Here is a 17,118-nt window from a genome sequence, read left to right on the forward strand (position 1 = left end):
TATTTTCTTTAAAAGTTTTAGGCATTATCCTCAGACACTTGTAGGGCTTTTACATGCTAATTGAATCATTGATTTTTAATTTTATATTCAAGTAAGAAAACAGAATTAATTCTGGAGGCACATATTACATTATAGCAAAACAAGATATTTACCTATTATATTAAATCACGAGTTACCACAGGGAATACCTACTGTGTGATACTATTTTAACATATAGACACATTTATAAACTATAAGACTTAAGACAAAAAGATTGACTGTTTTTATTCATGTGTCTCTTCTTTCACCAAGCTTTACCAAGACCACCGGGTGCCCTATGACAAAGGGGAAATGGGAAACGTCAGGCATGGTCCCTGCCATCTAGGCAAACTGAAAGGTTTTTGTTTTGTCTTGTTTTCTGTTCTCCCCTATTGTCTTGCCCTTATTTAATTTTAAGATCTTTCCAAGCCAATTCTTTTCATCTCCTTGGGGCTACAATAGTGCTAAAGAAGAGGATTAATATGAAGTTTAAAACCTGGTCAGTCAACCCAGCATAGAAAAGAAAGAAAAAAAAAAAGGCTTGTCACTGAAAATTCCTTATATTATATTGACAGAGTTTATTTTACTTATTGTTTTAGAGTTTATCAAATTCATTTATCTCAAAATGGGGTCTATAAGCTTACTAAACAGTAAGAGAGATTTGTTCTTTCTTGCACATCATATTTTTTTTGTCTTCCTATCCTTTCCAAGAGTGACCCCATGTTAGGGGGTAGTTTTTATAAGGGAACAATTAAACAGAGGTAGAAAAACAATACAGTGACCGATCATTTCAATAGAATTATCATGATAAAATCCTGCTAGAGTCACCAAGGAATATCCAGAAGGTAACTGCAATGTTCTTTTCTAGCATGGTGGAAGATCAGATAGAATTGGTAAAAGTTTAAATAGTTCGGATTAATTTTCAATTGCTTTAACCCATACAACTATTAACTTATACAACTTTTCAAGCTTATATGAGCATTACGTGAATGAAAAGTCAATCAATTATGCAAGTGAATTACCAACATTTGGATAAAACCCATGAGTCTAAAATCCTTTTTTGCCAGCCACCTCTTGGAATTACTGATTAGGCTGCCCCTAGAAGGATGATGATCTGTTAGACTCAACTTGGAATGTGGGCATTCTAGACAGAGATAACATAAAGAAAACATGGAGTTGAAGTACAAAATGTAAATAAGACCCTTAAAGTATGAAATGGAATGTAGTCTGGACAAAATACAAAGTATAAAGAGTATAACAGGAAAGAAGATCCAAAAAATCAAAGCTGCTGAGAATTCTGGTTGCCACGCTAAGAAGTTTTGATGCTCTAATAAGCAATGAGGAGTTTAGAGGAATTTGAGTACTGAAGAGCTTTAAGAAGATGATCCAATTGATTGATATATTATTTTTCTTCTGTTGTGAAGTGTGCAGAAGATCATCATACTCTTCCAAGTCACTCCATTTCATGTTAATAATGCAAGTAAATTTTTAGTTGAAATAAATTGAGAAAGATTAAAATGTGGTTTATAGATATTCTTGAGTAATTGTTATTCCATTTTTTTCTTGCATACCATGAGCGTAGAAAATTTGTTTGTCAAATAGAAGTTTGCTATATTTTTCCTAGATAATCTCCAAGATGTTAAAATAATTTTTGCTTGACATAGGCTTTTACGGGAAAAAATAGGGGGTTTTCTGAACTGAAATTTCCTTCTCAAAAAACTATATTTTTATTTAGACCCATCCATAAAATCCAGAAAGTTAAAACTCAGCTCTTTGATTTTAAAAGACTGATCTGAAATATGGCTCTTTCATAGCAGCCACCTATGTTTCTATTCCATGGAATGACTTCTGAAAACTCCTGTTATTTGTGGGATTAATGCTAAGGTGTCAATTATTTTTAAATGACCCAAGAGATCTTTGGTGAGAAGTAATTTGTAATTTTTCTAAGACATAAATAAGAGTCATAAGGAATAAGTGGGTTCTCAGATCTAAGTTGTTAAACTAGAGCTTAAATCTTGGTAAATATCAAGTGTCCTCTGTCCAAAGTGGTTTTGTTTCCCTCCCCTCAACCATTACGCAAGTTGTTGAATGAAGGTCTAAATGGACCATTTATATTTATTCTGTTATCCTTTGCCTTTAGATAAAATAATTCACTATTAAGTTATTGCAATATAGGAGTTCATAAAACGTTTGCCATTAATGCACATCTGAAGCCTACTTCACATTACAGGATGAGCAGACAGGCTGAGAAAGTCTGTCACCAAAAAAGGACAGCTAGTTGTGTCCCAGGAAAGTATATAACTCTCTAGAAAATCTGGGGGAAATTAACAAAACTTAGCTTTTAAGTTTCAGGATTTTAGGATTCTAAATCATCTTTAAATAATGCTGGCAGTGTGACGATTTGGGATTGAATCATTAGTTTTGGAAAACATAAAAGTTGTCAAACAGTTGATTAAATGTTAAAGTCAAACAGATTTATGCAACTGAATTTGGAATTTCATGTTTGCAATAAGTGAATCTGATTTAGTGTTTGGCTTTGGATCACTTAGTAATAAGTCACTTGATTGGTACTCTCATGATTTCTAAATTAAAATTTATAAATGAAATATAAAATAAAATACTTTGTTTTCTCCAAGGCTTAGTGAAATGGCTCACACGAACTGTTTCATTTCCAAAATAACTAGTTACTCATGGAGAATAATTTAAAGTATTATTATTAGATTTAATAAATCAATAATTATTTGTTTCCTGAAAAGAATTTGTCTATGATGTTTTAAATGCAATGGTTTGTATTGGTCTAAAACTATGTGCATCTGCAGTTTAAGTGAAACTTTTACAATACAACACTTACAACGTTAGATGTGGACTCTGTGAAGTCCCCCACACATTTTAAGTTAAAAATTTTACCTTGCCCTAGAGAATACCCTAGTCATCTTGTCTTCTGAATTCAAATTTTGACAAGAGGCCCTTCCCTTAGGCTGCTAATGAGAGCTGTCAATGAAATTTCTCTGTAAGGGACAAGCTGTCTCGTCCATGTTAGACACGCACTGTGATTTCAGCTTTGCCTAGTTAAAAATAGTCAGGATTCAATGTCCTTTTGAATTTAAATTCTTTTCTGCAAATACCAAGAGATGTGTTAACATTCTTGGAGATGGCTATATATCTAGTGAATTTGGTTTTTTTTTTGTTTTGTTCTTTTTAATAGGAAGCTAAACTTTCTCCTAAAGTGTCAAAAATGTGATCTCTCTTTAGCTGTAGAGTGGGAGAAGAGAAGTAGCAGTAGCCAAAAACAAAACAAACAAGTAATAACAATAACAACTTTTCTTTTCATGTTTATCTATCCTTCAAAACATGCAGAATTCAAAAGACACATATAAAAAGCCACAAGATCACAGCTTTGTACATTATATTACACCGGAACAATGTCTTTCCAGGTCTGGATCTGCTACTATCTTCAAAATACATGCATATTCTGAAAATAGAAATAAAGTACCTCACCTCTAATCCGCTGGGCCCATCCACAGCCTGGACTATGTATGACCCAATACAACACAGCTAACCAATGGGCCTTTGTTTCCTTACCTCTGGAAGTGGAAATGCTTCCATGAGGTCATCTATGGGTGATGATTGTTCTTGAGCAGTTGCCAGAAAGGGGACTCCAGAGGGCCATGGAGCCAAAACTAGATAAGAGAATTGTATAGTCCTTTTTAACAGAGCAAGCCAGGAGTCTCTTTGTTGACCCAGGCTTTTTCCTCCAGGGCAAATGAGAACCCTGAAATCTTGACCTGCAGCCATGAGCCAGACCAATTGTGAGAGTGTGGATGAACAGATCAGGCAAGTCCAGTGGAGGAGATGATTAAGAGTTGTGATGGCTAACACCGGGGGACCACTGGCTTGTCCTCTAGGATCCTGGGCTGAACCACAATGGACTGTATACCACTCAGACCCAATGATGCCGACAAGATTGGCTGCCTCCCTATCACAGACAATCCAAGTCTATACAAGTTTTCTTTTTCTGTCCCTCCAGTTTTTTCTAGATTATACCTGGGTACAACCGGAACATCTAAGGCTCTCTGGCATTTGTCCCTTGAGGGACAGAAAAAATAGGGGTTCACATTTACATGATTTAACTGCTCTTCTGTTCCAGTGTTAGTTTTTTCTCCTAAATAAATATGTACATGAAGGGAGTCTGGGGCCTTTTTGGAGCTATACATTCGGGTTCTCTCTACCCAGCATCTTAAAAGAAAAAATGCACAGTGAAGTTACATCCAATTCCTTTTAGGTTAGGATTTTAAACAAGAAGATCGATTTTAGCAAAGTTCAGTCAAGATGTGGTTCCAAGGATAACATCAAACATTCTGCTGGGGGCGGAAATGTAAGTAGAAGCTTCAATCAGAAAGCTGTCCTGATTGTGTGGAGCTACCTGCACAGCCAGCCCTCGGTTTCCTTTCCTGCCTTCCCCCAACACACTCCTCCCTTCTCACTGCTGTGCACTTGTCACCTGGTGTGGTAGCTTGTTAGCCTTGCATCGTGGGTGATGGACTTCCCATCCTTTCCTGTAAGATCATCAGCGAATTTCTCACTTTGCATTGGAAAAGAAAACCTTGTCAGGATGCACATGGTTTTCCAGAGGATGGCAAATCCACTTTACTTACCAACTTGGTTTGCTGGCCTTTCTGTCTTCAAGGTATTTCCTCCTGCTGTCTCTATTTCCCTGAAAAAATCAGCTGGCTCATCCTTTTCCAGCTCCATTTAGATTACCCTGAGACAAAGACTGAGAACACTTGAAAGTGCCCAAAGTATGTAATGTCAGCCTTCAGTCGTTCATTATTCATGAGAGCAAGGATATCATTTAGAATAATAAAGAGCTGGCAAAGCATGGTTCATCTATAATTCAGAGTGAAGGGATTCAAGTCTTAGTACACATTTATCTTGCTGGGATTTTCCCTGTCTCTTTCATTTAGTGGAAATAATGTTCTATGAAAGGAACTAAGAAATGAACCCCTGTTTTCTTAAGAGTGGTTGAGGCAGAGTAAAAGGAGTCAGACAAACCCAAGCTTTAAAAAAAAGAAAAGCATGTTTCTTCATAAAATAAGAATAACTTTTAAAAGGCAGATCATGCTAACTCTATTTTGATAGATCTTGCCATCTAAACTGCAGGCTCTCATAATCTGTGATTCAAGTAATTTACAGGGTATCAAATACAGAATCCTTAATAGTCTGATAACTCTTGGCTACTCATTCCTCAACTGGGCAGAAAGGGAGTTGAGCAATGAGGAGGAAGAAATAAGTGTTTTCTACAAGGAGCTGTTGCTGAGCATAAAAATATCATTACCATGGGAAATCCATAGGATTGTCTGCTGGGCTCCTTCAAGGATTCTGGTCTGAGCCTCAGAGTCAGTATTTACACTGACATGGTCACCCTCCTCCCTGTTTCCCTGACTGTAAAAAACAGCACATGGTGGTCACAGGAGCAGCTCCAGTCCTGATAATTCCCTTAATGGTAACAGAAAATGGAGCTTGTTACCTTGTATTGCAGCCACCGCTGGTCAAAACACAGTAGAAAAGGACAAATTAGGATAATTAAAGATCTTAAAGTGGGCCTGAGGTTGTGGCTCAGTGGTAGAATGCTTACCTAGCACATGTGAGGCACTGGATTTGATTCTCAGCACCACATATAAAAAAATAAAATGAAGTCCATTGACAACTAAAAAATAAATTAAAAAAAAAAGATATTAAAGTAAGTTGAAGCCTCAAACCTCCAAAACAATCGTCTTAAACTTCCCTCTAGAAAAGAAGCATTTCTTTAAATATGCAGACACTCTGAGCTCATCCCTTTCTGTCTTAGTATTTCCCACATACTCCTGATGCAAATGGACAATGGATCACTTGCAGCAGCACTGCTTCAAATATTGGAAGAGGAAACATTTTCAATAAAAGATAAAAGAAAAAAAGATGTTGCTATCATTTTATAACTTGTTGTGCAAGAAAAATCCCATTTAGCAAAGATATGGCAATTTTGTAACAGTTTAGGAAAGCACATTTAGAACCTTCTTCTTGTATCTTAAACCTTTAATGCCGATTTTTGTAACTGTGAGCAGTGTTGGTCACTTCTATGTAAAAATCACTTTATAAAAAAATAATGCATCACTTCTCTTGGCTCTTTGCTTTTGGAAAGGTTTAATATGGTATGATTTAGCTCTCTGATGGAAGCTGGACTTATTAATACAGATATTTCTATGCTTTTATGGCATGATCTGTTTTCTATTAATAAAACCTTCTGTTCCAGGATTTTGATTCATTTGGGTTCTCTTCTTTCCAGTCCAAATATGGGGGAAAACATATGGAAAGTATGTTTTCCTGTGTGTGTGTGTGTGTGTGTATTTGTAAGCATATACCTCAATTTGGATTTCTGGATATGCCATTGCATGTGGTAAATGTGCATATTTCCAGATTTTTTGTATGAGTTTGGGGTTTTTCCATGTCTAAAACTATTTTAAGTGTGTTTTATGTGATTCACACAGGTACAAATTGTCACCAAGAAGATAGACTTAAGCCATGTGACATCCAAATGTGGCTCACTGAAGAATATTCGCCACAGACCAGGTAAATGAACCATTTTTTTAGTACTTTGAGAAATATCTAATTGGATTCAGGAAATTGGCAAGCAATTTTTTGGTTCTTGTGAAACATCTAATTTGAAGGATATTTCAAAACCCTGATATTTTATGCTTTTATTGAGAGAAACTTAAGTTAAAAATTTCAAGGCATCTTCATTTGAGACAAGTGAACCCAATTACCATTAATAGGCCACATGTCATAGAACAGGTTAAGAGCTACAAGGTGCATAGATGCATGGGTCTCTGTGTTCAACATGCTTATTGGAGACCTTTCAAAACATATAGTCTTAAATACTCTCAATTATGAATTCATACATAGTAAGATTGATTCCAAAAGCAGTATTTACAAACATTTTTTATGAAATTGTTTGCCTACATTCTGTAAAATAAGAACTGTCCTTAGCACAACCAAAGAAACTTATGTATCTGATGAATTTCCCACATCCTTTACCTGGTCAATCAAAACTATGAATCCTCAGCACAGTGCACTGCTTCTCCAACTTATTTGACCATAGACCCCATTTCAGTGTTCTGAAATATCTTTTAGGATTACTGCTCTAAAGTAGAATTTATATTCATACCTGCTTTGCAAGGGTGGGGGTCACCCTTTAATGTGTAAGTCTAATATAATATGAGTTGTTTTCTCTGAGTATCATATATTTTTGCTAAATTCTGCTTCTATGTGTGTAATAATGGATATCTGTCAAGTGTGTGATTTTATTGAAAATATCTTTATACAATTTGTATTGGATTATGTAAGGACAAAAGGAAAGTAATTGGTTGTAACCATCCACATTTGGCATCTTAACTTCTAAACCAGGTAGTAGATTATTTCCATTAATCATTGTCTCAAATCAGAAACAAGGTATAAATGTAACTGAGCTGACAGACTCAGAAAGTCTGGGGCTGTATGTTTTTTCTCATATGTGGGAGCTAAAGAGGAACAAGGAAAGAAAGGTGGGAGTTCTCATGAAAATTGAAGAGAGATCAGTGTAGTAGACGAAAGAAACCAGGCAGGGAGGGCAGAGGGGAGGAAAAGGAGAAATATTGGGAAATAATATTGAAAAAGTTATATCATTATTTTGTGTATGTGTATGAATATGTAACAATGAATCCCACCTTTATGTATAACTATAATATACCAATAAAAAATATGGAAAAAACATTTGGGCTGAATAAGACCTCTGGCCAGGAGAAGACTACTAAGAACTTCTTGGTTGAAAACAAAGATAGATAGAATAAGTTTCAAAATGTATAAAAACTTTGGAGATATTCAGAAACCAGGCTTCTTTCATTTTTGTCAAAGGGTGTTTATGAAGCAAGTCAAGGAGTTAGAAACTGGAATTAGCTTTTCTGCTGTTCAAGAGACAGCAGGGACGTGTCCCATACTGCATATCTTCATAATTTCCCTTTCTATAAAGCTGGAGTCTGTTAAAACATAGTTGACATTGTACTGCTCAGTCAATTTCTTGCAGAATACAAAAACAAAAAACAATCAAACAAAAACTGGGCTCTTTCATTCTAGACAGTGAAGATAAAGTTAATTGAATTCACTTGGGGCTGGGACACACGGAAAAATCTTACATAAATAAGCAAATCATATTCTATGTATGATTTATTGGTCATTAAAGACGATTTCAGATACTCCCACCTATTTCTAAATCTGGCTCTTGGTTCTATTGTAATTGAATCAGAAGACTAAATTCATAATGAAGTAATCCATGATGATCCTTGACAACAGCAAGCACTTTACCAAGTTCCTTTGAAATATATGGTATCTAAGGAGAAATTAAAGCAAACAATTCCACACCTGGAGGCACAAATCGAAATATCTGCACTTCCCTTCTGAAACTTGACAAATATTTTAGTCTTTCACAATTACAGTTCCTCATGGGTGCCAGAGTTCTTCACAATTGAAGGATTAGATATCTGAATTCAAATGTGTTTCTCTGATAGTCAAATAAGAATTTCCAGTGGGAAATCAACAGAATTAGACTACTCAAGTTTCCTTTTTTAAAAAATATATTTTGGGTCCATATTTGAATTTTATTTTTCTTTTCCTTTCAAAATTGAGTTTGAAAAAAAAATTAACAACAAAATTATGCTGAGACAATACATGTTCAGAAAAGGAAGCTTGAGACCAATTAATGTCAGAGACTATCAGAAAATATGAAAGTAAGAAAGAAGTTGATCTTATGTCATTGAAAGCCCAACATCCTCCAGTGTCTATCCAAGATAATTAGTTTTTTGTGAATAAATATGAATCATGCTAATCCCATCACAACCAACAAGTAGGATCCATAGTCTAGCCCCAGGAGTGTTGGTGCACACCTATAATCCCAGCAGAAAACCTCAGTGAAGGGTAGAATGTGGCACTCTAACAATCAGCAGATCCTCGAGTCTCAGACTAGTTAGCATTAGAGGAAATGGCAAGGTCAAAACTCTGTTCCAGTATTATCAGATCAAAGTCAGGGTCAGATTGATCCTGCGGCATCTGTCTAAGAATCTTAAGATCCTTTCTCCATGACTCCAAGAGCTAATTAAGGTGGCAAGGTCTTAAAGGTCATAAACAACTCAGCTCCTGACTTATTTCATTAATGAAGTTATCGATGTTGAAAACTTACAGATGAAGACGGTCATGACCTCAGTATTTATGGAGGATTGGTTCCAGAATGCCCTGAAGATATTCAGATCCAATATATAAAGATGCTCAAATCCTTTATATAAAATGACATAGCATTGCATTTAACCTATGCACATCCTTCTGTATATTTTAAATCATCTCAGAATTACAATCCCTGACACGATGTAAATGCTGTGCAAATAGTTGTTATGCCACCACATATATATATATATATATATATATATATATATATATATATATATATATATGTTATAGTATCATGTTGTAGTATCGTGTATCATACATATATCTAGGTTTGTAGCCTATACAATGTTGAGGTAAGTTCCTTCTATCCCTAGTTTACCTAATGTTTTAAACATGGATGGGATTGTGTGTGTGTGTGTGTGTGTGTGTGTGTGTGTTAGTAGTCATATTGTTTAGGAGATTATAGGGCAAAAGTCTGTATGTGTTCAGTGCTGATGCAATTTTTTTCTCCGAAATATTTTCAATCCAATATTCAGGATCTGTGGATATCAAAAGCCAACTATATTTTGCCTGTATTTGTACCATTCTATTCTAATTTTTTTTGATAAATTGACTTGTTACCATAAGAATCTCATTGAAATTTAACGTTTTCCACTAGAATTGAAAAACTGAGAGTTCAAAGTTTTATTTTCGTTGTTACTTTCAGAGGTTTTTGTTGTTTTTCTTGTGTTTTTTTGTTTTGTTTTGTTTTGTTTTATGACACCAATAAGAAAACCTGCTCTGATTTCTAAGGTAGACACAAGTAAAGAAGAAAAGTATTAACATGTGAGGCAATTCATATAGGATAATAAGAAGGATATCATCACCTTTTTCATATGGGGAAAATAGTATGTACTACAAATTCTAAAAGATTCCTTTTACATTCCTTTCACTCTCAGAGGGATAGAAGAGGTAGTAAGTTTGTAGTCTTCTCTGGTCTATCTACTATAATCATTTGGGGTAAATAGTCATCACAATATAAGATTTAATTTTAGCAAGGCATTTAAAAATCTTTCTCCTCTCAAAGGTGGTGGACGTGTGAAAATTGAGAGTGTAAAACTGGATTTCAAAGAAAAAGCCCAAGCAAAAGTGGGATCACTTGACAACGCCCACCATGTACCTGGAGGTGGTAATGTCAAGGTAGGAAACAAAAACATGAGTCAACCCTGTCTTGAAAAAAAAAAAAAAAAAAGAAAGAAAGTTCTTGTGAAATAGCCTTTGTCAAAATGGGTCCCAGATTGAAGACCTAGACAAATGGCAGAGCTGGAAAGAAGTCACATTAGTATCAGCTCTGAAACACAGGGAAAGAGTCAGGGGCCAGTGAAGATGCTTGAGTTAATAACTGATGCTTGTCTCAAACAGATTGACAGCCAGAAGTTGAACTTCAGAGAGCATGCTAAGGCCCGTGTGGACCACGGGGCTGAGATCATTACGCAGTCCCCAGGCAGATCCAGCGTGGCATCACCCCGGCGACTCAGCAACGTCTCCTCATCTGGAAGCATCAACCTGCTCGAATCTCCTCAGCTTGCCACTTTGGCTGAGGATGTCACTGCGGCACTCGCTAAGCAGGGCTTATGAATACTTCTCATCTAGCACTGGAGTCATAATATTTAGGCATGAGCTCTTGGCAGGAGTGGGCTCTGAGCAGGTGTTATATCCATTCTTTACAAACCATAAGATAAATAATCTCATCCCCAAACTGTAGTAATTGTTAAAATTTTATAAAAAAATGAATAGTATATGCAGAAATTGACCTGATTTCCATTTTCAACAGGAACATACTGGCTTTACATGGGTTCAATTGGACAGTTATTTTCGCTCTGCTCTGTTTTGCATGGAGTATTATTATTATTTTAAAAGTTGCATTTTTACCTTTCATGTGCCTGAAGGCTATCCACTACATTCTGAAAGGCCTTGTTAAAAATTCAAGCTGCTCATTTCAATGTTCTGTTTCTGGGCGAAAAGATAAAAACTGCCCATTGTAACTTATTTCAGGTTAAATTAAATCAAGAAGTCTGATTGCAGGAAGGGAAGAGCATGTAAGAAATACGTTTTTTTAAAGTGTTATTTTGTATAAATGGGAAGAAAGATGCAATTAAGTTATTAACATTTGGGACCTGGATAATTATATCAGAGTATGTCAATCCAATAAATTATTTAACTAAAAACTAGTTACAAAGCATTTGGGCTGTGGTTGAGGAAGTGGTGTAAAAGTGCATCTCTTAGGAATGACGCACTTTCATTAGGATGGACTCATGTCTGATTAGAATGTCAGTTGATTGGCTAGATTTGTGTCCACACTACCAGTTTCACACCCCCTTTCCATCTGTTTGATACAGTATTATAGATATAAATATATATATTTCTCTGTGGCCATTTGTGATACTTCCTCATATACTTGAATATTATACTTCTTTATTCACAGTATCTGTGTCTCCTGCACCCTTTGGTGTTGCGATTTTAGGTATGTGAAAGTAGATGTTAGCAGGGTTCTCTTCCCTATTAAAAAAAATACATTAAAAAAGACAAAAAGTTTTAGCATGAAGTTGCTTTCTGTAACAACTCAAAGCTGTAACCCTGTTTTAGTGCCAGATACAAGTCTCTCCCGTGATGCTAGAAAAAAATTATTTTTCTTTGCTTTCACCAACGTGGAGTTTGTGGGGGTGGGTCCAGTTATACATAAAAGGGTTTACAGATTGTTGGTTTAGATTATGGATATATCTCATTTTTAATCACAGAATAGTTTGGGTTTTATTCCTATAATCATTCATGAAACCAACTTCTTAAGATTTATTTTTGTTTCTTTCTTTTTTTTTTTTTTTTCATTTGCTAAAGTTGAAACTAAGAGTGGTAATTTGGGACATGTGTTCCCATTCTTTCAAATAGTACCCGCTTATTAAATTCTCTGACAGGAGGTGTTTGGTTTCCTTACCCAAAATAAAGATCCCCTGATCAGAAAGGAAAAATATTTTGAGGAGCTGTAGCTACGAAACATTTGAGACACAGATATCTAACTCAGTTTTTTTCCAGAACTCCGACATTGTGCTCTGTAGAAGAACACAATGTGACTTAGTATTATTTATCAGTAGGTAACATTGTCTTGATTTTATATATAGTCTAGAAATCACAAGTGAATTAATTAGTCTACTTACAAATCATTCATCTTAGACTGACGAATAAGCATTGAAATAGTCCATGGCCTGAATAAGGCAAGGACTTATTATCCCAACTGGGATGGACACTTTTTAGCATTTTACATGTTCTTTTTCTTGCTCAGGGCTGGTAGGCTGGATCTGAATGGTTGAAATAAAATATTCTTCTAGGTCTTTGATCTCTATATGTCAAATCCATTCCTGAATATAAAGGTTTCGATGATGGGCGTGGACTAGACAACAATGAGCATCATAGGCAAAAAGCCAAGGGAGGCAAAGACAGAGAGACACAGGTACCACTTTGTGACCTTTTGGACATGGCAACCTGACAGTCCCAAGGGACACTGGGAACAAACCTCACCATCCTTTCTCCACTAGGGTTTACACAGGCACACATGTCTTAAACCATTTATAAATCAGTTATTTTTTTAAAAACTTAGAAATCACTGAGTAGGTTTATGGATGTGTCTGTTTTCTGCCTAGTAATTGCTGTGAGATTTCATCAATCTGGGCAATTTATTCATCATGTTCCCTTGAAGTGCACCAGAAAATAGGAGACGGAATCGGTGTGTGGAGACCAAGGGTATTTTCTTACATGTTTTGATACTGTTAGTTAGTGATTAAAGTTCTCTAGAAAAAAAAAATAAGCTAACAGCTGGTTAGAATAGTTTTAATGTTGAAAAAAAATTCTTTTCAAGCTAGTTTAATGTTTTTTTAATAAAAGTTAAGACAAAGTAAATATGATTTATATATTAAGATTCATTTTCTTATAAATACATGTCCAAAATGACATATGTCCAAAATAAAAATTATACAAGATTAATAGATTTGGCACTAAAACAAATGTTTATTTCTAATCACAACAAAATTGTAATATATCAATGCCCTTGTTTTTTCTGAAAATGTGATTCTTTCTTTATAAAGCTAACAAAAAGAGACTGAAAATTTGTGCCAGCAAGAGAGAGAAGCACAGAGTGAAAATGTCTTCTTGTGGGACAAGGGGGTGGAGCCCATCTTGCATTCACTCTTAAGTTAACGACTCAAATTAAGCTTTTTGGACACCACTTTTGTGGGGACACATACGCTGATCTAGAAATGAAAGCTGCTTAGTTCCATTTCTAGATCCTCTAATGCCAGTTTCTCTCTGGCTTTAGCCTTTGAGAACCTGTTTAAGAATACATAAGTAATCCAGAGTTCTAAAGAGTTAAAAGGCCATCTTCTCCAATGAACTCCCTCTCTCTGGGTCACCTGCAACTGAAAATTGGATACCTTGCAACAATGCAGGAATGATCCGAGTTCATGATGAGCTTCCAAGGCCATGTTCGTTTAGGAACCAACTCTCTCTGGATTCACCTGCTGAGTTCCAGCAGGGTGATGGGCTGAAGTCCCACCCATAAGTAAGACACCTCTGTGAGTTATGGCTGAAGAAGGCTGAAGCAACAGTATCATTAAAAAGGAGAATGTACAGATCATGCCCAGACTTCTCCATCCACACACATAGAGTAATACAGCAGAACTGGGACCATCAGCCAAAATAAAACAGCATGTCAGCATTATCAAAGAAATAATCTAAATGTTGATTCTGACATAGCTGTGCTTATAGTTTTTCTCCTATTTTTTAATGCCAGAAGAAGGAAAGGAAACCATTTGTGGTCTAAGAAACAAAGATAAAGTAGATTGACTTCATGGTTTAGGAAGGCAAATTCCAGGCATTCCTTCAAAGACTGATGTGCTAAAATCAGCACTGATGTTTGTTTTTTCACACCTAGAAATTTTGGCCTGGGTTTGAGGTAGGTTTGAGGCCAAGTCCCTCAGCAGGAAAAAGACTATTTTCAAACTCAAAACTGTCAATCATAAAAGTCCACTTCAACTTTAGCAAAAAGAAAAAAAATCAACAAAAATTATACTTTGTATGCTGGGATTCCAAGGTTCCAACGCACCACTACAAATCTGTGGGGGGTTTCTTTCTTCTGATAATTCTAGAGCCTGTTACCATAGAAAGGCATTTCTTCAATGGCTGGTTGTAGTTAGCTCATGTTTTTCAATCAAATTTGCAAATGTATTTGTTGCTGTATAGTGATTGTTTTGCAAAATAAAATTGCTTGTCACCTAATTGCTAGTTTAGTTTGTGTATGTGTCCTTATAGTAGGCAATTTTATAGTAACTCATATGATTGATAAGAGAATTGGGTTGTGTTTTGTTTCTTTTGGTTTTGGGGTTTTTTTTAACCACAGAATGCCATTGGCAGTGACAGAAACTCAAATTAATTTAAGCATAAAGTTATTTCAAGTAACTGGCTAGATGGGTATATCTACCTCAGGCAAGGCTGGATCTAGGCACTCAAAAGACATTATTAGGAAACTTTCTGTTTTCATTCTTGGTTCTTCTTCTTCTAATCTCTGGAGGGCACCCCTTCCATAATAGGCACCAGAAACTCCAGACTATTTTCCCAAAAAAAGCTTCTTTCTTGGGAGTGCTTAACAAAATGTGAGGTCTGAAAATCTTCAGACAATTTGGATTACCTGAAAATTTATGCTGATGGGTCACATAACAGACTCTTTCACAAGTGGTTAGAATGGAAGGAGATTAAGAGGAATATAAGAAGAAAATGTTCCCTCCAAAGTGAAGTCAGACAGCTAATGCCAGAAGAGAAAGGAATTGATCTACACCATATCAGTACATCCTATATACTACTATTGGTCAGCCTCTAATCTCTTGTTACTCAAATCAAGTAGAAGCTTCAATTGTGAGTTTGTTAACAATGCAAATTCTCATCCCATGCCTAGTCAACATATAATATGCCCAAGGCTGGGACATTTGCATATGAAAATATGAGAAGCACTGATCCCTGCTTAAGGATGTGCTTAAGGAGAAAACTCCATCACTACCCTCTAAGAGAAAAATATATCCTGAAGACTATTTCAGACAGTGTCACTACCTCTGATACCAAACAGTTTAGATACCAAGTACTACAAAGTTGTTACTGGAAACAGAAATTGGTATTAGAGGTTTGCCAGGCCTCAAATATCCTAACTTAGCTAAAACCTGCCTCTCTTATCAACAGTCTCTTCACTTCCCATGGAGTCATCCTTTGGTTAGATTTGGGACAATCTATCCAAAATCATTGGGGTTTCTCTTTAATAATAATCTTTTTCTAAAATTTGGATAATAATCCATATTATTATCCAAAGAGTCTTTAAAACCTGCAAGGGATTGAGAGAGACGTTTATTTGTCCAGTTGCATGAATCACAATAAAATTCTTGATTCCCCTTTTTATTAATTAACCAGGCAGAGATGATTTTCCTTGCCTTGAGAAGAGAGGAATAACTCAAATATAATGTAGGATGACAGGATAACATTCTGGGTAGCTTGCAGGGAGAAACATCTTCTCATTTATGAAGTGACACGCACTTGTAGAACAGTGACCTAAATAATTCAGGGCTAGAGGGCTGTCCAAAGTACACAGTTGAGCAACCTAAAACTGTTTCTAAACACTAAATCCTTCACCAGTTTTCTTGAAGAAGTATCGGAGACACACTCTTAAAGCTTCCTTTTGGACTCCCATGTCTTTGCTAGAACAAATACAGCTCAGCTACTCCCATTTCTGCTCTTGGGATTCCACTAAAATCTCCTGTCCAGGACCTGAGTTGGGGTAGTAGATCTGCAGCCTCCAGATGTGCTTTGTTTGACCTGTAATGATTTTTGAACTCCAGAATTTCACACGCACACACCCTCCATATTTGGATCTTTTTTTGAAGTGGTAACAGATTAGGCACCATTGGGCCTGCGTTTGTGGCCACATGCCCTACTGGGCCTGTTTTTCTTCCCAGCCCACTTTATTCACTCTCCTATCGCTGTGGGCACGGCAAGTAGAATTACAGTTTGTAACCCCTGAATGAGGCACCATGTCCTCTCCCTCCCAATTACTTCTAACAATCCCCCTAATCCTACAGGGAAATTAGGGAGGTCAGACTAGAATCTTCAGAGCAATGAGGACCCTGGGAAAAAACAATATTTAATAGATTCGTCCCCATCACCAGGAAAAAAGAAAAAAGCCTTTAAGTAGTACCTTAATTTGATATTAGTATCTGGTAATTCTTATGCCACCCACATTTATCTTGAAATCAAGGTAAAAAGAAAATGTGGTGGAGTTGTTGCTCTGTTTCTCCCACCCTATGATAAAGAACTCATTGTCAAGTAAGAAATGGCAAATACTGTTCTACTCAGTTGGCTTGAACCTACTGAGGACTTGCCTATTATTTGTAGAAGCAACAAAACAAACAAAGGGCATGGAGGGGCATTGCTCTAACCTAGACAAGGGAGTGCTGTGTTCTTAAACCCAGGACTGATCTTCAAGCACCAAACCCCTTACACAGCTGAGTAAGTTGTTATATTGGCAGGCTTGCTCTCCAAGCTTCCTCCCTTCTACCTGCCTGTGGCCACCTAGACCTTCCCTGGGCTGCAGTCACCCTTCAATTCCAGGACCTACAAGATTAACACCTGTCACAGCAGGTAGCCTCCAAGATGCAGCTCCAGTTTCCCCAAAAGTCTTGCTTTCCAGGCACCAACAGTGGCTACTGTCCCCACAGAGGATCCGGAGGGCTGGCCTGGGTGCTACCAGTTATTGCAGAAGCCCAGGTGGACAGTGTAGGAGGAGGTCTGTGCCAGCACCCAGCAGCC

General features: G+C 36.5%; 1 protein-coding gene across 5 annotated transcripts in view; it reads left to right on the plus strand.

Moving 5' to 3' along the window:
* The window catches only part of MAP2 (microtubule associated protein 2), a 290,513-nt gene extending 275,974 nt beyond the window's left edge, over positions 1-14,539 (plus strand). For 3 of the 5 annotated variants that reach the window (XM_081260559.1, XM_081260555.1, XM_081260557.1), the window contains 4 exons: positions 4,301-4,393; positions 6,543-6,624; positions 10,313-10,425; positions 10,648-14,539. In XM_081260559.1, the coding sequence (XP_081116685.1) occupies positions 4,301-4,393; positions 6,543-6,624; positions 10,313-10,425; positions 10,648-10,863 (504 nt within the window). In that variant the 3' untranslated portion in view covers positions 10,864-14,539. The remainder of the gene's footprint in view (positions 1-4,300; positions 4,394-6,542; positions 6,625-10,312; positions 10,426-10,647) is intronic. The other 2 variants (XM_081260556.1, XM_081260558.1) reach the window with 1 other exon arrangement.
* Positions 14,540-17,118: the final 2,579 nt, after the last annotated feature.

This window comes from Spermophilus citellus (genome assembly GCF_964194105.1).
Source record: "Spermophilus citellus genome assembly, chromosome: 11".
In the NCBI taxonomy this organism is placed as follows: Eukaryota; Metazoa; Chordata; class Mammalia; order Rodentia; family Sciuridae; genus Spermophilus; species Spermophilus citellus.